The sequence below is a fragment of the Gavialis gangeticus genome, unplaced genomic scaffold, assembly GCF_001723915.1.
Source record: "Gavialis gangeticus isolate Ggan-Ray unplaced genomic scaffold, GavGan_comp1, whole genome shotgun sequence".
Taxonomy (NCBI): Eukaryota; Metazoa; Chordata; order Crocodylia; family Gavialidae; genus Gavialis; species Gavialis gangeticus.
In genome coordinates this window covers 48,780,834-48,802,105 of record NW_017729029.1, presented here as the reverse complement: position 1 = coordinate 48,802,105, position 21,272 = coordinate 48,780,834, and the positions used below count along the sequence as shown (strand labels likewise).

At 37.8% G+C, this 21,272-nt stretch overlaps 1 protein-coding gene and 1 long non-coding RNA gene across 2 annotated transcripts in view; one reads left to right on the top strand and one right to left on the bottom strand.

Moving 5' to 3' along the window:
* SMARCA1 (SWI/SNF related, matrix associated, actin dependent regulator of chromatin, subfamily a, member 1) overlaps positions 1-21,272 on the bottom strand; it is a 78,906-nt gene that overhangs the window by 30,489 nt on the left and 27,145 nt on the right. Inside the window, exons 6-18 of the mRNA XM_019521565.1 lie at positions 20,509-20,664; positions 19,640-19,771; positions 18,892-18,960; positions 17,629-17,738; positions 16,940-17,166; positions 15,669-15,790; positions 14,306-14,458; positions 12,664-12,796; positions 11,476-11,624; positions 10,536-10,655; positions 8,711-8,821; positions 8,437-8,550; positions 1,065-1,187 (exon numbers count right to left, since the gene is read on the bottom strand). Coding sequence (XP_019377110.1) covers positions 1,065-1,187; positions 8,437-8,550; positions 8,711-8,821; positions 10,536-10,655; positions 11,476-11,624; positions 12,664-12,796; positions 14,306-14,458; positions 15,669-15,790; positions 16,940-17,166; positions 17,629-17,738; positions 18,892-18,960; positions 19,640-19,771; positions 20,509-20,664 — 1,719 coding nt within the window. The remainder of the gene's footprint in view (positions 1-1,064; positions 1,188-8,436; positions 8,551-8,710; positions 8,822-10,535; positions 10,656-11,475; positions 11,625-12,663; positions 12,797-14,305; positions 14,459-15,668; positions 15,791-16,939; positions 17,167-17,628; positions 17,739-18,891; positions 18,961-19,639; positions 19,772-20,508; positions 20,665-21,272) is intronic.
* On the top strand, positions 1,194-5,128 carry LOC109300759. Its single transcript, XR_002098320.1, has 2 exons — positions 1,194-2,768; positions 3,358-5,128. It is a non-coding gene; the product is annotated as an uncharacterized LOC109300759 (long non-coding RNA).

Here is a 21,272-nt window from a genome sequence, read left to right as displayed (position 1 = left end):
TTGGTTCTTATAAAAAAAATAACCTATTTGAGTCTATTTACTCAAAAAGTGTCTTACCACAAACAAAAACAGTAGCATAAATGCTACAATCTGAACAAATAACCTATTTAGAAGAAACGTCTTAATTTTATTTATTTAAAAAATAAAGCGCTCAATACTGATTTCATAATGCTCTGAGAACATCCAACAAATGCAAGGCAGGTTGTACATGCAATAAGAAAAATGGAATTTAGCTTTGGAAAGCAACAACAAAAAACTAAAAGAGCTGCATTTCTAGTATCAGAGAAAGTATAATGGAGACTTGTTTTGAATAACTGAGAGGTAGGTATTTTACAATTCAATGAATTTGGTTATATCAAGTTTATTCTTTAAATGAATCATTATGCAGAGTTCAATTGCCTTCAGGTTTAGAATTACGGTACATTAAAAGGGTACAAGAGCTTGCCAAAGAGTTTTTTTTAAAGAATTACGGACTTTCCTTTCAGATTAATCGAGTCTGCTAAAATGCAGAAATTAACGTGCTCTAGCAGACTCTAGCGTCACACGTTTCAGCATCCCTGAAAAATGGCAGTGGGGCACTCTGCACTAAAGCTCATTGAAGGAGCTGACACGTGATGATCGGGCACTTTTAATTAGTGTAGCTCACTAATTAAAAGCACCCTCCATGCCTCCCAAAGCATGTGTAAAAATGCCCAAAAAAGAGTTCCACTAATTCCATTAGGACTAGTTATTTTGAATAGGGAAAGCACAAGTTAAATGTACTACATGAAGCATGATAAGCAAAAGAAGATTGAGCATGGTTAACTACAGAAGAATTGACAGCTAAACGCAGCCTGTCCCGCAGTTAGACAGTAGGGATATTTTTCTTTACACCTAGCTGTTTTATGTCTGCAGCTTTTCAAATTCCACAGCCTTTTAACATCAGTTTAGTGTTACTAGATACATTCATCACTGCCAGTATTATGAACTCCCATTTTTATAAATAGATGCAATCTTCCACATATTTCCACCTTTGTTTATACAATATTGAACAACAAATACTTCTACTACTCCCATAATTTTACTTGTGTGAGAAGCTTTTCTTTTTCTTCAGTTTCTTCTGGAGTAAGAGGTGCAGATTCATCAATCTTCTTTTGTTCCTCTTTTTGTGCCTGAGCTGCATTTGGGAGGTCAGGATTCCTAGGAACCTAAAATGAGCAGTAGAGGGATGAACAAGCAGCAATGAAGAAGGTTGTTAAGGATTATAAGTACATACTTATATCACTCCTGCTTTACAATTTATAAACACGTTAAGTCTGAGAGGATTGATGCAGCCCTCACTAACTGAGTATGTGCTACAAAGGAAATACTTCTGCTGCCTTGATATAGTGGGAGTACAAATATTTTTAAAACATGCCATATAACTACCAGAACATTTTCTTCAGCTGTTTTTACAATTTACAGAAACATCATGAGGTTCAAAATATTACCCTTGCAGGCAAGGTGCACATATCAAATCATAAGCCGATCATTCTTTTTCTTGGCTTACAGGCTTTTGTTTCATTGTAAAATAAACCTCACTGGTAAGAAGCCAAAGGATTTAAGTTAATTAGATGTCTAAAAGGTAAAGGAAGTCGTATCAGAAGTGCTGTAAGACAACATGAAAATGATAAAAGTACCTTCCTCCAGTGATTAGAAAGTAAGGTAGACACTGACCTTTACAATTATTTTTTCTCCCAGGAATAGAACAATACAACCCTTATTTTCTTCATGATGATCTAAGACTTACTTTTTTTTTTTTTTTTTAAATAATGCTGCTCACCTTCCTCATACACAGGTCCTGTGTCAAGTGCACACTTGCCTAGCCTAAAAATACACTGGAAGGGGTAGACCCCAACACTTAACAAATTTGTCATCAAAGTCAAAGAAACAATGACAAATCACACTAGCTGAGAATCTGCACAACTGTGTCTAACAGAGAGTGAATACAAATGTATACAGCACCCAATTTATAAAATATAATGGTTACTAACTAGACTATAAAAGTATAAAACCCTGCAATTTAAAGAAAGAAGAGTATGGCATTAGATAGAAAAATGTGCTAGATGTGTGGCCCTATGTCTCTCCCTATCCTGCTGCAAGTTTCAGATTTTGTGACCTTTATATTTTGTACTGAATTCTGAGCAAGACAGAAATAAAACCACAAAGTCTGTTCTGAACATGTGACTACTGAACATACGAAGAAATATTTCTTCATCTCATGCTCAGACCTCTCACCCTCATACTGAAATGTATGTAGGGCAAGTCTCAAAATAAATCTTGGTAGTTGAGCAGCATCCACTATCTCTACTTACGATGAAGGATGCTTCTACTGGGTTCATGCTGACTTGGTAGCCTGTTGCTTACTCATCTTACTGCTCCAGTCTATGTCTGTACACTCTGTACCACTCTAAATCTTCTTCCCTGGCACAAAGGTCCAATACACCTCTTGTACAATCACTGTACTCATGGCCTGCCTTCACATGGGACACAGGACTCCAGCAGTACTCACAGCAAATTGTGCAGATCTCTCTCATCAATAAATTTCAACAGCAAGGAACAGTGCCCAGTAGTGAGCTTGAATATTATATGTATGCTGGCATAGCAAAGCACAACAGGTGAATTAAGAATGAAATTTATAATCCCAGCTAACAAACATTCATGCTTTTGTTGGTTTAAATTAGGGCTGTCAAATGATTTAAAAAGTTGATTGCAATTAGTAGCACGATTAAAAAAAGTGACAATTAATCGTAAATTTAACTGTGCAGCTATTTTGTATAGTTGGGGGATGGGGGTGGAGTGTGTGTGTGGGGAAATTGTGAAGGGAGGCTGTGGGTGTGTAGGGGTGGGTTGGAGCCTGGGGAGAAAGGGTCCCCACACACCCTGGCAGGTTGAGGGGTACTGTGGGTCAGGAGTGAAGGGCAGCAGCAGGGCTGTGGCTTGGGAGTGAGGGACAGACACACACAGACAGACAGACACACAGACAGCACCATACCGGTAAATCTGTGGAGGGGGAGAAGGAAGGGGTGGGGGAGGGCAGATCAAGGCCCCCACAGTGAGGGAGGGAGTGGGCCAGGGGCAGTTAGTGGGATGGAGCCGCAGGCAGCTCATCCAGGAGTGGGGGAGGTGGCTTCCCACCACTATGCACACCCCTGGGGGAGGCATGGGAGGCACAAACATCTTTAAAAAATGTATTTCAGAAAGATTTTTAAACTACCATGTTTTCAAACTAAAATACAGACATTCTTTCTTCCCTAAACAAAAAAGTTACAATCTGTGTCACAGTTCTTATTTTATTACAGTAACTTGCATTAGTATTGGAAGTTAACCCATGCACAGATTTGACTTACGCAAACTGATCAACTAGCTAACAATGCTGTAGTGACTAGTTAAAAAATGCCATATTATGTCCTGAACTTTGTTCCTCAGGAAAAAAAGAATGAACCATATAAAAGTAGGTTTTATAACAAAATTTTAGAAGAATTGATTTTTTTTTCTAATAACAAAGTTGCAATATTTTGTAATAACTCGTATTCAGTAAAAGAACAGGAAGAAAAAACACAATTCTGTCCATATTTCTGGCTGAAAATTTAGGACACTTCTTGCAGAAATATGGAGTGCTGAATTAAATGTGATAGCACATGAAATGAAAGCAGTAACCAGAGGTCAGCTCATACCAGTTCAGTTTGGCTTCTGCAAAATTAGTTGCCTACAATGATTCATTGCCAAAATTCAAAGACAACAGACTTCCATTTATCAACTCAGTTTTTTCTTCCTAACAGATTATTATTATTAAGATCTCGAAGAAAGAATGCTTTCAATATTTTTTCAGCTACAAATAAAGAAAATATTTCTCAGCTGAAAATCCAAGTTAGACCTTTTCAGGTAAGTATTATGCAGTAATGTACATAGCTTTCAACTAATAGGCATAGATTTCACAGGATAGGTTTTGGACACTGCTAATAATAATACAGTTAAACTGAGGGCACACAACAGTGCACTTCAGTGGTCTACCTAGAAATGGAGGTCCACAACTGCATTTGTGATCAGAGACTCTTGCAGAGAAACCCGCTTTGAATCTGATGCAAGATGAAGTTCCACAATTGATTATTAAAATATGGTAATTAGAGCCACTCTCCTAGACTCAAGTTCTCCATTCCAGCCAAGGATAATTTGGCAATGAATCCAAAATGGGAAACATAAAAGCAGCTTTAAATTACTTTAGTGCTTCTCCAATTCTGTGACTACCCAGATGCTTACTCAAAACCCCAAGACTGATAATGAACCTCAAAGGCTATAATGGCAGCCAGGGATCTACCTGGTTCTGGTCACAGCTCCTTTTTTCCTGATGTAGCAGCTGAGAGGGGGCAGGTGTCATAGAAGCATTTATGGTAGTGGGTTCCTTTGGCAGCTAAAACTATGGTAAGTATGTGGCCTGTTAAGCAAAGTTCAGAACAACTTTGCAGTTTGAGCAGTGCAAACACTCCTAATGGACCACTGAACAAAAGCCCTTTGGAGGGAATTCACAAGAGGAGAGTTTGTCTCTGCTGAAGTAACACCAGGGGCAAACGAAGATTTTTTAAACAGTGGAAAAGAATTACAATGAATAAGCAGGCAAAATTTGAAATATCAGCTCTATTATTGCATTTGTTTGTCAAAGACTCATTGCTATTCATAGATAGCTAATAGAGACTAGAACGGGAGTGGTGGTGGAGTACAAAACTAGGATTGGCTCAGCAAAGAGACTCAGTGCCAAGGAACGAAGGGGAAAAGGCTAAGACCCAACAGGTAGAAAGAAATTAAGGTCAGATAAGAATCCAAGATGCAAAGTAAGAACACCACATGCAATAAATGATGCAGGAGTCCTATGGACAAAATATAATGTGATAATATAATCATAAGTCTATCATAATATATATGCAGAAGGACCAATTAAGGTTGCACATGCATTTCTTGAGTACTTGACCGTGTTAGCTCAATGTTCTCTTAACACGTGTGCCACAAGTGGTACAGGCAACCTCTGTGTGGCACACAGCAGATCATGAATGGGACAGGCAGCACAGCTGCAGCTAGAGCAGGAAGTAGAAATCAAAGCAGCAGATCAAACAGGCAGCAGAAAGCAGATAAGCAGACTGGGCAAGGGAAGCCGATAGAGTAGCACTTGTGGAGGGTACAGCGCCAATTTGTGGCCTGCTTCATAAAAAAGGTTGGCTCTCACTGTCTTATTATACATGCAATATATATTCAGCTCATTTAATTCCGACTTATAACTGAAGTCATATACTAATAATGTCTTCCTTCCTCATTGTTGCACACCTAAGTATTTTTAAACAATAACATCTATCCACAGATTTTTCTCTCTGGACTTTATGTATGTAGATGCTTTAGCTTTAACTCTGCTAAGATATAAAACATGACCGATAAACACTCTGTTGGTCTTCCTAGCTTCCACAATTATAACATCCTGTTTACACTGGATGATACAGTAACTGCTGAATACAGATAAATCATTACCTCACAGACCTTTAAATTGTTTCTGTTCATGCAATTCTTTATGTGAGCTGCCTACATAGAGGCAAAATGAGTGTAATGGTTACCGGGCTTTTCTAAAGTCTGTAATAGTACAAACCCAGAAACATCAAAAATGTACTGAACTCTGGCAGGCAAATGGGAGCAAAATAAATTTCTCCTTAACGTAGCGATAAACTGAGTATTTTGATAAAAGTAAAAATATACTGGATGTGACTTTTGTGCACAGGTTTTAGATTTTCATGTAGTTACTCCTTAGGGTGCTGACAGACATGACAGTTTGTCTCACAATCAGCCACTGAAAGAGATCTACAGCTGTGCATTAACAGAAGTGCACAGCTGCAGAACACTTTAAACTGCCTGATCGCAGGACAATCTGAACCCTCATTGCATGAGGTTCAAATAAAAACACTCCAAAGTTGAGCACCTTCATTAATGTCTGTCAGCATGGCTGGGGACAGGGCTCTGCTCCATATACTGTCTTCAGAATGGGAGGGGGGAAAAGGGAGAGGAGTGAGTTTGGTCTGTGGGTTCCCCAGCCAGCGCTGGAAGGTGAGGTGGGTGGGCTGGAGGCCCTCAAGGTGGGGGGCTCCAAACCAATCCACACCTACCCCCACTCCAGTGCAGCTGGGGAAACCCCAGACTGAACTCATTCCCTTTCTTGAGAAAGCCTTTCCCCCACTCCCATCTTGAGAGACCACAGGAGCTTGGAGAGGGAGATGGGGCTACAGGACAGACTGAAAACATGCACTTTCTCTCTCCCAATCAGCTTCAAAGGGGAGCTGGATAAGACAACCTTCTGATCCAACAGTGAACATCTGTTAGGTCAGGAGGGTTGGTCTAACTCATGAGAGTTTCTGTGAACTGTCATGAGTTAGACTGAGGAGCTGCACACCTGTCAATGCCCGTACTGTAAAGGTGAAAGAGGAAGATCAATCCAGTCTTCAGGGAATTCCTCTCTCTTCCACATTGACTTTTTCAATGAAGAAAGGATACAGATTATTTTACTTACAAGGGAACCAAAGTTGACGGATGCTGAACAAATGATTACAATGTTGTTAATTTGTTATAGTTGCTATGTTCATTTGAGCTTAGAAGGCAAAATTATTTGTCGATATCAGAAATATATTGACCATTACTACAGAGATACACTAGGCACCTCTCCCACACATTTATAATCTACACCAAGTTAATTTGTTTTTTATTTAATTCCAAGAGAGACTCCTACATATATAAGGGGAAGACTAATAGTACATACATGCTTTTTTCACTTTAAGTCAAACACTACAGCAAAGTTTAAGAAACTTCATAAGCTGGATTCTACTACATTACACAGTGTTACGATTAACATACCTGACTCCCCTCAGTCTCAGACTCTGAATTTTCCTGGAGCTTTGTTTTTCCACATTAAAGCCTGTTACTAAATTTGCCTTTCTCCAGAACCTCACCTGTTCTCCATGAGTTCTCAAAAATGATTGTCATTGGCTGCGATACCTCTTCCTTCCTTTAAAACTTACATGAATTTCATCCAGTCCTGCTGATTTAAATACATTTAATTATCTGAATATTCTTTTACCTGCAACTAATTGATACCACCTCTTAACTTCCCTTATTTCCTACTTCATATTACAAAGATCAATGCTTCTTTCATCCATGTTACAGAGGCTTGAACACACAAACTGTGCAAAACCTTTGCTCCTCTTTTTTCTTATTTAGTACTAGTCTTCTAGAATCCTTCCCATTTTCCCTCCCAAGTCTTCTTTTATAGACATTTCCTACTTTAAGTTAAAAAACACTCCCTCTTACTAATATTGTATTGGACCTTCTCATCACACTGATTCCATATATGCTGCCACATACTTCAGTCTTAGTATTTCTCACATAAATATCCTTGCATAAGCCTGTTGATTATTCAATCTCTATTTAGTTTTAGCAAACTTCTTAGCTTTAACTTCTTTCTGTGCCCTGCTTAGTTGAAACTGGCCTAATTTTTGCATGGAGTCACACGTGTAAATAAAAGAGTAATTCCACTAATGTCAATGGAGTTACACGACAGTAAAACCAGCGTAAGAAGAAAATCAGCACCTGCACAGGAAATAAGAATCATCTCCCCCTTCAGTTCCTCTGCTTCCCTTAAAGCCAATGCAGGAATGAATTCAGCAGCTAAGGCCTAGTTAGAGAACTCAAACAATGTTTGTGGGTGGTTTGAAAGTGATACACTGAAATTAAATATATTTATAGTATTAAAGCATGATACTGTATAATATTAATGTCCTAATATTAACACACTGCATTTTTTTAAGTCACATGACTAAGTGCTTTGTTAAATTTCTCTAATTTTTCCAACTCTGTGTTATAAAAGATGGAGAAAATACTGTTTAACCAAGCTTACAACATAGGAACATTAAATAAGCTTCTAAAGTTGCTTCAGATACTTACTGCATAAGACACAGAAGCCACTATAAAAAGACCGATTTCATACCCCAGAAGGTGACTTTGCTTTATTCAAGCATGCCTTTTCCCAACTTGCATCAAACATAAAGCAGTTTTAAAAGACCAAGAAAATATACAAAAAATTAATCATTTCTTCATTTGGTCCATTCCACCTAGAAATATACACCAACCTACCTAGATATGTGGTTTGAAGGGAAGTAAAAAACTATAGATGTAATTGAAACTAGGTTTTTGGCATTACTAGCAAAAATGCATAACTTCCACACAAATATAAATATGAAGACCCTAGAATACCTTATTGAAACGCATTTTCTTTTGCTATTTTGTTTCCATTTTTCTCTTTTTTTCCGTAAGTTTACTTATCCTCATTGTTACAATAAATATGAATGCTAACACACTCCACTCATTTGAAAAGGAAAGAAAAATTATTACTACCTTATAGCCTATAGTCTTGCGATAGTACAGAATTTCTTTTTCCAGAAGTTCAAACAATCGTGGTGGAAAAAACTGGAAATCTTGAATATTTGGCTGTTTGGGGGGTCGTGGAGCCTTTAAAAGAATATATGTGTATATGCATTAACATGATACAATCTATATTTCAGTTATTAAACTGCCACAGTTCAGAATAGTGGCAACACATAACTCTGTAAAATAGATGCTAATTTTACTATCAGAAGTAAGGTAGATGTTAAAAATACACATTTTTTACCTTGGGAATTTTTGGTTCACTAACACGTAGAGCTTCTCTAAAATATGCATCCACTGCATAATTAGCTTTGCGCTCTCGTTTTGGAGGCTCTATCCATTCCATCATACTCATCTGCACACAAACAAAAAATTTACAATTTAAATAGCTCTAAACATCTTTCTGATATCCCAAACAAGGTTATTTTAGGAAATTTAGGCTGAAAAAAGTCAAATGAAGATGGTGCATAAAAGCAGCAGCAATATTTTTACTGAAAACACTAGTAGTTAAGTTTGACTTAACATTAGGTGATGCTCCCACAAGTTTCAGAAACATGAAACACTTGACAATTGCATTTTAAACATAGCACAGGGATTTCACGGTGGTATAGAAGCAAGCCAGAAAAGTAAGTAGACAAGTTATTAGGGGTGCGCAAAGTGGGCCCTATTCATTTCGGATTCGGCCCGAATCAGGGACAGTGGTTCGTTGATTCGGATCACTGTCTCTGATTCGATTCAGCTGAATCTAAATCTGAAGATTCGATGCTGATTTGGAGAATCAGTGATTCGGACACAGATACAGCTTTTTTTCCTACATACCTTGAGGTAGCAGGCACAGCTCATGATCACTGCGATGCTGGGGTGCATGAAATGTCCCACAGGAGCACAGGGGGACCCTCCATGTGCTCAGTGGCAAAACTGGAAGTGGACCAAAAGTACTTCCGGTCCACTTCTGGGTCTGCCGGGGAGCACACTGGAGGCCCCCCTGTGCCTCCCTGGCTCTGTGTTCGGCCACAGGGGGACCCTGGGTTCCCCCCCAGACCCAGCAGGCACCAATCACAAAGCCAGCGGGGTGCGGGGCCCCCCCCCAGCACACTCCCCAGTAAACCCTGAAGTGCCACTTCTGGTCCACTTCCAGGTCTGCTGCCAAGAGCACTGGGGAGCCTCTCATGCTTCTGTGGTACACTCCACGTGTCCCAGCACTCACAAGTCTCTGCTACCTAGAGGTATGTAGAAAAATACATTTAAAGCTATCTCTATGTCTAAATCTCCTAATCTTTCCAAATCTCTCTGAATCAATTTGGAGGGTGCCAATTCGATTCGGAGAGATTAAAGGGTCCTTTGATTTGATTCAGATTCGGAGATTTGGCCACCAAATCAGCCTGAATCTCCACCAAATCGGATCAGCGACCAAAGCTTCGCACAGCCCTATCAGATATGTAGTGCTTCACTCCATAAGCAGCACTGCCAACCAAGTCTCAAAGAATTCAAGTAAGTAACTAGCCCAATCACACTGCATCCCACCCCAGTCTTAATCTGGCAGCATGACTATCTTGTATGCTATGTACTAAGCCAGGGGTGTCCAACTCACTCCGACATGGGTCACATCCTTATTGCAGGGCTCCTTAAGGGCCAAATCCAGTCATGGTGGCAGAATGAATGGCAGCAAGAGCTACCGTAGCTGTTGCTCACTGTCCTGCCTCTGACATGTGCCCCAACAGGGCTCCATGTCCCAGATTTCAGCTGTGACCCAAGCTGCCAAATTACCATCCCTTCTGCAAGCCCAAGGGACCAGACAACGTAGCTCCAAGGGCTGTACATTTGACTGCTTTGTTCTAAGAAGCAGTAGCTCCTATTTGGAAATCTCCCATATAGCCAGATATTCCAGTGGATAATGTCACATACTGAGACTGTTCCCTAGTGTCTCAAGCAGTAGAAAGTGGTCTGAAATATGAATTACCAAGTTAGGCTCTGATCCTGCAACACCATCTCCACTGACATTAGATTCATTCAAACTGGTTTAACCAAAGTGACTACACGATTTCATTTATTTCATAAGAGAAAATTACCTTTTGTTTTTCTCTATAATCTTCCCCTTCAAAGGTATATAAACTCATTTCTGTGTCCATAGTGAAGTTCCTTAGAGAGCTCTCCCCCATCTTTTGCAATCGCTCATTCATTTCTGCTGTCTAAAATAAAATGACAGTGCTATTAGCAACACGAGAAGTTTTACATTTGTATTAAATTTGTGAAAAATCAGCCCTTCTTAAATATTAATAAGGACTTCACACACACCTGTTATTTCAGTCCTTTGCTCCCCTACATGCACTTATCATTAGGTTAAATTAGTACACTGTCATAATGCAAACCAATATCAACATAAACTTCATTTTTTTTAAATATATGCACAACTCTTCCCTGCTGAAAAGAGTACTTCATTTACTTAATAAATTATTTACTACCTTTTAACATTAAATATTTTACATCTATTAAAAAACTTATTAGCATATGGTTTATACACTTCTAAAACCTTTTTAATTAAAAAAATGATGTTAAAACTATATTATTATCACATTCTTGCAGAATATGGTCTAGAAAAATAACTATGGAACATTTGTTTTGCAGTCCTCCAGCTTTTAGGCCACTTTAAGGAAACAGTCCTATAATACAATTAGATTGCAACTTGCTGATGTATTTGTTAGCAAATTTATGGGAATAGACTACAATATATCTTTGCAATAAAACAAAGAATACGAGGGAGGCAATCAGCAAACTGCAGCTTTTCCTTTTCAAAGACTTTTCTTATTGTAGATAGCAGAAAGCTGCTACTAAAATAAATACAAATCTTGTCAAATTATATTTTTCTGTCAATATGAAATAAGATTTACAAATTAAATAGATCTGGTGATTCTTAACTCTTAAGAACCATACTCTCTTGTATTTTACAATTATTAATTTTAAAATACAGTCAATGACAACTCCAAATTCCATATGGAATTATGCTCTCACCTTCTTTTCACCTCTTTCTAAGATGGTGGTAATATCTTCATCTGTTAGCTCACTGTCCTTAGAAGCAAAAACATGTGTGGCTCCATGCCGGATCATCTGCAGCATTTCATCTTTTGCCAGTTTGTTAGACTGTTGATCTATGAGTCTTCCTAAAAATAGGAGAAACAAAATGAATGCTTTAAACCAAGGTTCTCAATAGCAATGGCGAAATAATGGATTTTTTTAGGAAAACTGGAAACGATATTTGAGTTTGAAATCAACATTTTAAAGGTTTTTGACAAAACAAAACAAAAATGTTGATACACCCAACTGGTCAACCCAAACCAAAAAAAGTTATGTTTTCTTTTCAGGTTAGGTAAGCCTTTTCAGTATCTTACTCTTTTAATATAGGTCAGCTTTAAACAAAGAGCTTAATGTTTTATTTTGCAAATGTCAAATAAAATGGTTTTTATATTTCAAAACTTTACCTCATTTTTCTGCCAAATTTGTGCACTAAATTCAACCTAAATTCACAATCATTTTGGTTTCCCCGCAGCTCCACTTCTTGGTGAATTTACTATTTGTCCAGGTCTAGCTCAACTTTCCCAAGGCCAAAGCCAGCCACAAGTATCACCCTCCCAATCAATAGCAAAGGAAGGCAGTGAGAACCTATACCTCATAGTTTCATAGTAGCTAGGGTCAGGAGGGACCTGAACAGATCATCTAGCCTGACTCACCTTAAGCTAAATGTTCTGTTATATATATGCAGAACACCAAGCTTTAAATGGTGGTTCAATAACTTGCAAAAACTTACATAAGAGCAGTACCTACTATACCGAAAACCCCTGGAACCCCCCCACACTTTTTTTTTTTTTCCTTTTAAACAGCATGCCTACTCAGTGAGGCCCTGTAACAGTACTTGTGTTTTGGGGGAGGTTTGGCTGGGGGGAAGGTTTGCTATATCATTTTTAGCAGTTGGTACCTAGTGTAACACTTAACCCATGGATTTCAGTTCTACCTGAGTAAGAAATTAAATGAAACATCAGGACCTGAACCTGATATTTGATATTATTTCAAGTTCAATTAGTATTCTGCCACAACAAACATCAGACCCAACACTCCACTGCCTTGCACTTTGTATATTTCCCCCTTTGCCAAGTGAAGGAGTTAAATTCTGTTCTTGGACATAAACACAATAGTACTTGATACCTTGCTGAATAACTATAGAGTCCAGTCTCAGTTTTATTTCAGCTCTTTCTACAATCCTTTCTTCAACAGTATTTTCAGTAATAAGTCGGAATACCCTTACTGGTTTCTTCTGACCAATACGATGTGCACGATCCTAATAAAAACAGATCAAGTAATTCAACAATACAAGAGAGTCTTGTAAGCAATAACAGACATTTCAGTCAAAATTATCTGTTGCAAGCATCAGAAAAAACTGACAAAACTAAAACTAGTAGAGATATTTTACTCTTAATATATGTAAAAAACCAAGAAAAGAACAACTTACTTTTTACCAAAATGTTTTTGTAAAACCATTGTGAACGTAGAATTTTAAAATGTTAGAACAGTTTCTGACTGAACTTGGATATATCAGCACAGATTTAGAGTGACTGGAAGCAGAGTTGATATCAATTTACATCATTAAGTAAGGGTGGGTGGGGTGGAAAGAGATTTCTTATATTATGAGAGTGCTGGTTGGGATGAATGGCTGGAATTGGCAGGAGGGTTCACTTGTGTCGAACTTTGGTTATGAGGAGAAGGGCAGTTGCAGTTTTCAGGTTTTAGGGTACTCTTTGGGGAATCCTGTCTGTGGTTCATTTGCTTATTGTAAGCCATTTTGGGCCTTTTGGATAGGGTAGGATACAAATCTAAATAAATAAATATACAACTAACATGTACTTATGCAACTTGCCCTTCATCCAACTTTAAAGTCTAGTGTTAGCTATAGCACCGGGCTTCAGCCATCAACTTAGTACCTAGGACCCTGGGTGATCTTGTACAGCTCTCACTATTTCAAGTTAATTGCAGTAGTTTCCCATGTTAGCTAGATTTAAGCTAGCTCAGGTTTCTGTACATTTACTGCCTGATATCTTCTAACTGCATATAAATATTTCTTAAGTTCAACTAGAAGACAATCTATTCTAACAAGAAAACAGAGAGATCCTCTCTGAAAAATTTACACAAGCAGCAAAAATGAATGGAAACTAATGAGAGCGCCTTATGCTATGGCCCTAATACTCATAATTGCTTAATACCTTTCAGGTTTTTTGACCTAAATCCAATCAAGTGTTCCAACAGCTAAAATGATGACAAATGACAGCCACTACTAAGCATTCAATACAATATCAATAGCAAATCCCAACTCCCACTGTGGATGCTTACCTTTAAAATACCCAAGACAGACTAACAAGTATTATTTCCATCTTCATATATTTGACTAGTATTTTAACGCCTACATCAAACCTTTTTGTTTTCCTGAATAAACATTCAGATAACACTTCTGGAATAATCCTGAAGCATCCCATAAATTATAACTAACTATCTCAGGAGAGAAATTCAGGGGTACAAAATAGTAATTAGAACTAGAAATAGTAATTAAATATAGAAATTTTGGGGCACAAAACATTAGTAGAGTACAGAGGATTTAAGTAAGTATTTTGGGGGCAAAAAATTTACAGTTTCTTCCACAATTTAGGTTATATTTTTTCCATTCAACTTCATAGCCTTTGGGATTATATGTAAATGCTAACGCTGAATACTTCTAATACACATTTTATGGAGTTCTATCAATATCATAATTTGATTTTATATGGATAACTGTAGTTATATTTCAATTTTTACTCACCATAGCTTGAAGATCCACCTGAGGATTCCAGTCTGAATCATACAGAATAACCACATCAGCGGTGGCCAAATTAATCCCCAGACCTCCAGCCCTGGTACTCAGCATAAATATGAATTTGCTGCTGTTGGGAGCATTAAAGGTGTCTATTGCTTCCTAAAAGACAAAAAAAAACCCATTGAAGTAGCAGAATATTCTAACAAATATTCATTTTATGACTATTTTGTTTAAAATGAATTATTATATGCCACACTGTGGCTTGTTAACTCAACACAGAGGCAGAAGAGTTAAGCCCAAGTGGAGAGCAGGTAAAGAGCAGGTAATGGTACTTCTGACTCCACACAGAACATGAGCCAGGGAGGAGCGGTCAGTACAGGCTGGGAAGCATCTGGGCATCTGGACCTAACAAGGATGTATTCCCAAGGGCAAAATTATTTCCAGATATTGCACTGATGGCCCAAAGATGATGGAATAGCTTCAACCATGGACAGGACATTAAGACAGAATCCCAAGATTAAGGATAAGAGACTTTTTGATGATAGAGGACAAGCAACAGCTCAGGGAGTTGTATCGCAAGGGCTAAGAGAGGTTTGCCTGACTGTCCCTCACAGCTAAGCAGAGTCCCAGGACAGCACCAAATGGAGCAGGATGGGACTGAGCTCCCCCAAATCAATCCCTATAGCAAAGAAGAGATAACAATGTTGCTACACAATGGAACCAGTGACTATCTGGGGACCACCCAAGGCCACGTACACTCTGATCAGGAGACAGCTACAGAAAAGATTTCAGTGCAATAACTGCCCACCTGAGGGACTGTATATAGCCTCCTAGGCTGAGAAAGAGAACGTGCCAACTCCATCCGTCCTATACACACCAACTTTAAAAGGCAGTGAAAGTCTTTAGACTTGTATGTGGAAACCAGTGACATTCTTTACACTAGTGAAACGTTTTATGAGGTTTTATTGTTTCTTATAATAAGCTCTACATCATGGTCCTGGTCCTGTCCCACTTTTTACAGCAAGCAAGTGGATTGCTAGGCCTAACATGGTGCTCCAGTGAAGTCAGTGATGCTCTGCACAGACACATTAATGGGCTGTAAATAGTAGGTTTAGGATCTAGATTAGCAACTGGTTAGAAATAGTATGAACCATATGCCACCTTTTCAATTAGTCCACTATTTCATTTGTGAAACAAGCATATTCAAACTTGTTACTACTAGCACGTTTAAAAAAAAAAAGTGACAAATATACTTTAAACAGAACTTAATTTTTACTTAAGCAAATCAAGAGGCTTCAGTTGCAAATTAAATGCAGACATCTCAAGACAGAATCTGTCCAATTTAAAAAACCTGGTGGATTTTTCTCACCTCTCTTTCTTCATGTGGTGTCTGTCCATCCAATCGACAGTATTCATACCCACGCCACATGCAATAATCTTCCAGAATATCCAATAAGCGGGTCATCTGACTAAAAATGAGAACTCTGGAATCTAAGAAAATACAGAATAACTATTTTTTCACAAAACAACCTTATCACAGAACCAGTTATATAGAAGTTAGGGGCACAGAAAGAATTAACAGAGGACTATATTTACATTTCTAATTATCAAATGCTCAAGCTTATTCAAGTTCTATTTTTTTTAAACAGTTCTTTTTCTATGATTGGCCTTCAAATCCAACTCTAACTTTTTCAAGGTGGCATTTAGATGATTTATAGAGTAGTATCCCAACAGGAAACAAGCGAAGAAACAAGAAAACATTTCTAAAGACATTATTATAAGGGTGCTTGATGTGCAGAGTTGTCAAAATCAAAATTAAATCAGAAGTCTAAGGAAAACTGCTCAATTTCCCAAGACTACTGAAGGACTATGTGAATATTCTGGTGAAACATATTTAAAATAAACCCTAAAATATTAAATCTAAAATTTTAACCCTAATATCTTAATTGTTAGGACTTCTTAAACTTAAAATCCTACCCTCTGCCACATATGTTGCACTAGCATTGCATCAGCACGTGTTCATTTACCAGTCATAAGGTTTTGCACAATCATACAGCAGAACAGCACACAAAATCATATTATCAGTATTTGAAGAACACTGAATGTTTGGGGCTTGAAAATAATATCTAAAATATGGAACCCCACTGTCACTGCAACCAGATTCTGGAGCCCCTTACACATAAACATTTCCAGCCTAGACAGGCCCCTACTGCAGTCCTTGCTTTCATCTCATGTAGAAGCCTCCTGCCATTCTACGTAGATCCAATATTAACCTGATGGGGTCAGAAGACCTGCTTCCTCCCCTAACTTACTCTCATCATATTCCCCCCCCCAACACCACCCTCCCTTCTATTTCCTTCCCATTGCACATTTTTTATTTAAATTCAGTTTCACCATTTTTCCTTCATCTTTTATTTTCCTATGATTTGTTCTTCCTTCTCTTCTTCTTACAGTTGTGTTCCCCATTCCTCTATTTTTATCTGCCACTTAAAACCCCACAGAAAATTAATCTTACTAAAAACCTTCAGATCACAGTGAATAAGGCACTTTGTCTCCACAGAAGCAAAAACTACTTGTAAACACGTTGACTTAATTTATTATTATGCTTAGTATAACTATTGTCCTGCTGATCATATTCACCTTGTTCTTTGAGTTTTGCCAGTAGTTTATCCAAAGCTACCATTTTACCACTGTTGTTGACAAGATGTGTGTCAGTGGTATAAGGAGGTCCAGGCTCAGCACCATCAAACAGGTATGGATGGTTGCAACATTTTCGTAACTGCATAAGAATATTCAACAGCCGCATCTTATCCATTTTCCCAGCTGAATTTAGAATATCAATATCTTTCATCAGGATCCGTGTATACCTGAAGTTTAATAAACAATTTTGAGAAATGTCTAGCTTTTAGTTTTAGAACATTTAAAATATGAAAGAGTTTCTGAAATGTCCTGGTTACTGTGTTCAGGTGTATGCAGCAAGTTTTGCAAATCCTGATGAATGACAAGGGGTAGGGAGGAGAGCTTTGTCTGATTACTGCTGCTGCCATGGTGTGGTCTGCTTGCCCAGGTTGCTGCTGCCAGCATTTTAAAAAGCTGAAAGAGAACATTCTGTTTTTCTCTAATACTTCTCAGTTAAAGCAACCGGGCTTTTTAATATCCAAACATACCAGAATGAAATACCAGAAAAGACTAGTTCCTTTTTATATGCAAAGCCTATGTATTTTAGAGCTATGACTACAAAAGTAAGACAAACATACGGTTCTTATATAAAGTACCTTAGTATTCTTCATCATCCTTAAAACAATCTTATATTAATGTAAATAACTCACCATTCTCTCTGCATTTTGCTGAGTCCCAGGTAAATCTTTACTTCCTTTTTAGGAGGCAAGCTCTTTTCCACTTCACCTTTTATGCGACGTAACAAAAATGGCTTCAAAACCTTAAAAAAGTTTCAGAGATATATTTATCATAAATATTCCTACAGATGTGAGATTTAATAGGCTCATTCCTGCATTTTTATCTGTCAAAATTCTGAACCTCTCATACAGCTCATATAGTTCTCCAACCAGTCACACCTTCTGAGTGGAAAATGAAACTGCCCATTTCAAATGGTGTGTTAAGTTCACCAGGCTGTTAAGAAGGGCATTACAAAAGCTCTCAAGACTAAAGAACTGCCACAGTATGCTCCCCTATGACATTCAGGCCAGGGGATGTGAAGCTGATGGCTTTGCTATCTTCCCAGCAAACAGTTAAGAGCAAACTATCTTTTATATACTCTTCATAGGTAGACAAAGTACTACAGATTAAGGAAGCAAAGGTTATAACTCTCACCACTCTCAAAACATGCTGCTGAACAGAAGATAAAACAACAACCTTTTTATAGTCCCCCCAGTATACATTTTGGCATCTTCCACTGCTTAATCCAGGGTTAAAGTTGGAGTGGTTTGCCACATTTGTATCAAACCCAGGTAACAATTAGCACCCAACAGCTACTGTCCTTTGGAAATACTGCCCTTCTGCAATAGCTCCAAATATATGTCTAGACCCTTTGAGAGGAGGACCCTACACACCTGAGTTCTTACATATCTGTTTATTCAGTTTTAATACCATTTCAATGGTACATGATTTGGAAACTATAATGAAGTTTCATTATTACAAAACAAAGAACATTTTAGAAATTATTCTAACCTAAGCACACTAAAGCATGGATTATTCACAGATAAACAAAAAATCTGTCTTTATTTCACTGTGATGGTGAAATCACACCAACAGAACATTCAAGATAATTAAAGATTTTTAAAAATCCCTGCAACTTAGTTTGCATGGGTTTGTGTTCTGATTTCTGTCCATGTCAAACAACAGTGATATAAAAGAAAAATCAGGAGAAATTAGATGCAACTATTTCACTTAAATTCTGACAGACATTAATGTAACAAAATAAACAAAGGCCGTTTCTAAGATACGCAAGATTTTCTCACGTATTTAATGACCTCTCCACATAACGTTTCATAGTAATATTAGAGGAAAATTGATAATTATAGTTTTAAAATTATTTATATTAATTATACATTATTATGGCCTTCAGTACTTACAGCATGAAGTCTTTCTACAAGTTTTTGATCACCAAGACAATTTTTAGTATCAAACCAGGAGTCAAAGTCCTGTAGAAAAAATGCACATCACCATGATGATTAAATTATTCATACTTTGTTTTTCTAGTAGACACAAACAGAGGTTTATTTACTCTTGTTAACAATGGTATAAGTCTGAAGTCAATGGCGTCTTAACAGTAAGACAAGAATCAGGCCACAACTCTCTACTAAATGCATAGCTTATAGGAACACGTAAGCCAAATGAAAAACTGTACTCTCAAAACACAATCATGTATTCTTGAGAGAGATGCCTACTTTGTTCAAGTTTAAAATGTTATACAGTGTCCATTACTGTAGTGTCTGACTTCCTATCTTAGTGCTTGTGTAATAGTATGAGGGAAGAAAAGAAAATGGAACCATAAACCATGAATAGAAATAGTGTTATGAAGCATAAAGAAAGGAAGCAGTTGCTTCAAAGCAATAGAAAGAAGTGTGAAAGAAAAAGAAAGGGAAGACGTTAAAAGGGAAAAAGGTAGCAGTTTTAAGTGAAGATAAGTTAAAGTCATGTTGTTGCTCCACATTTTGCACTGTCCCCTGATTCTGGCCCCTATGACACAACCCTGGAACTACTCCAATTCAATTCAGGGCTCACAAGTCTCAGGCCATCCTAACTAGTAAGTCATCCTTCCTCTACAGAAAGTCATCTGATTTATATTAATAAGAACTTCAATATTAGGTTTCAACTTACATCTGCAGAGTTGAAGACATCAGGTAACAGAAAATTAAGTAATGCCCACAGCTCATGGAGGTTATTCTGCAAAGGAGTTCCAGTCAGCAGCAACCGATTTGTAGTCTTGAACTCACGGACGATTTCTGACAGCTAGAAACAATGTAAATTTATAATAAATCTGTGGCTTAAACTCAAAGAGTTTCTTTTAATTTAAGATGTCCTAAATACCCACCACCGCAACTAATGTCAATGACAGTCCCTGTTATTCAGTGTTAGGGCCTTATTACACAGTAATTTTGGGCAGCTCATGGAGCTCTTAACCCTTGGATCGTCCGCACATTAATATCTTAAATTGGTTTTAAGTATTCGTTATGCAGCTCAAAGTTACACCACTCCAGGGCAGGATTATCTCTGATCTGCACTATCCAGCTCCTATTCCATTAAGGTGTGGCCACTCCCAACAGATGTGCCACCCAAACTGAAGTCCTCCAGCATCCCAGGATTTCTCACACCCTCACCTGTACATCCTGTTCTGGCTCACCAGCCCTGTAGTGCAACTTCCACCTACAGCTCCTAGTCCTGCTCATCAGGCCTCTAACAATAAGTCACAGCTTTGCGTATGGGAGACAGAGAAGGTTTCTAGACTATGCATGTGACTGCTCCGAACTCCAGGCTAGCACTAATACCGATCAGCATTTGTGCGGCTCACAGCATAAGGTTTAACAAGCCCCTTAGAGATTCAAATCCAAGAAGCCCAAGCTATTATTTTTAAAAATGAATGTTCAAAAGATATTTTATCATGACCAACAACAATACAAAGAAAATTATGCCACAAAATTTTCCTGCAAATATATTACAGAAATGTTGAAGGAAATCAGAAAGTTTACCTTTGATTTTTCATTCTTTATTCTGTGGGCCTCATCAATTACCAGGTACCTCCAGTTAAATTTTTTGAAAACAGATTTCTCCTTGATTACCATTTCATATGAAGTAACACAAACATCCCATTCTCCAGGCATCATAACATCACGGATAAAAGCAGCCTAATGCAAAATAAGTGCATCCATGAATAAATATTTTCAAGTAACAGTAACAGCAGCATGCATAACTTACTTGGAGTTCGATACCATCTATCTGTCCTAATATTACTGAGGCAAACAGACTGGCCCAATTCAAAGAGAGACGTCTAGGAAAAAACACTTGATGTTACACCACTTAGAGAAGAAACAACCAAGCTTTCAATCCTTATGCTTCTGACAAATGATTTTCAGCTGGAGTTAAGAAAAAAGGTGTGCCTTGTTCTTATCTCACAAAGTTTTGCTTTCTTAAGCTTAACAATTTTTAAATAAGTATCTCCTGCAGCAAGACAAGGAATCAACTTTTTGTAAGGAAATACAGACAATTTTTTTTTTTTTTTTAATAGGGAAGGACTGACAGTGGAGACAGGTATAGGACCTTCCTGTAACTACACAGCTCTGACCCCCACCCTTTTTCACCCCAATCTTCATGCAACAGCATCCAATAGCTCCTCAAATGCTCAGATTTCCCTGCCACTACTTAGAATGTTGCCCCAGGCAAGCTTAGATGGGTCATGAAGTAATGTTTTGAAAGGAGAAAATAATAGAGGGTAAAGAGATGGGAAAAAAAAAAA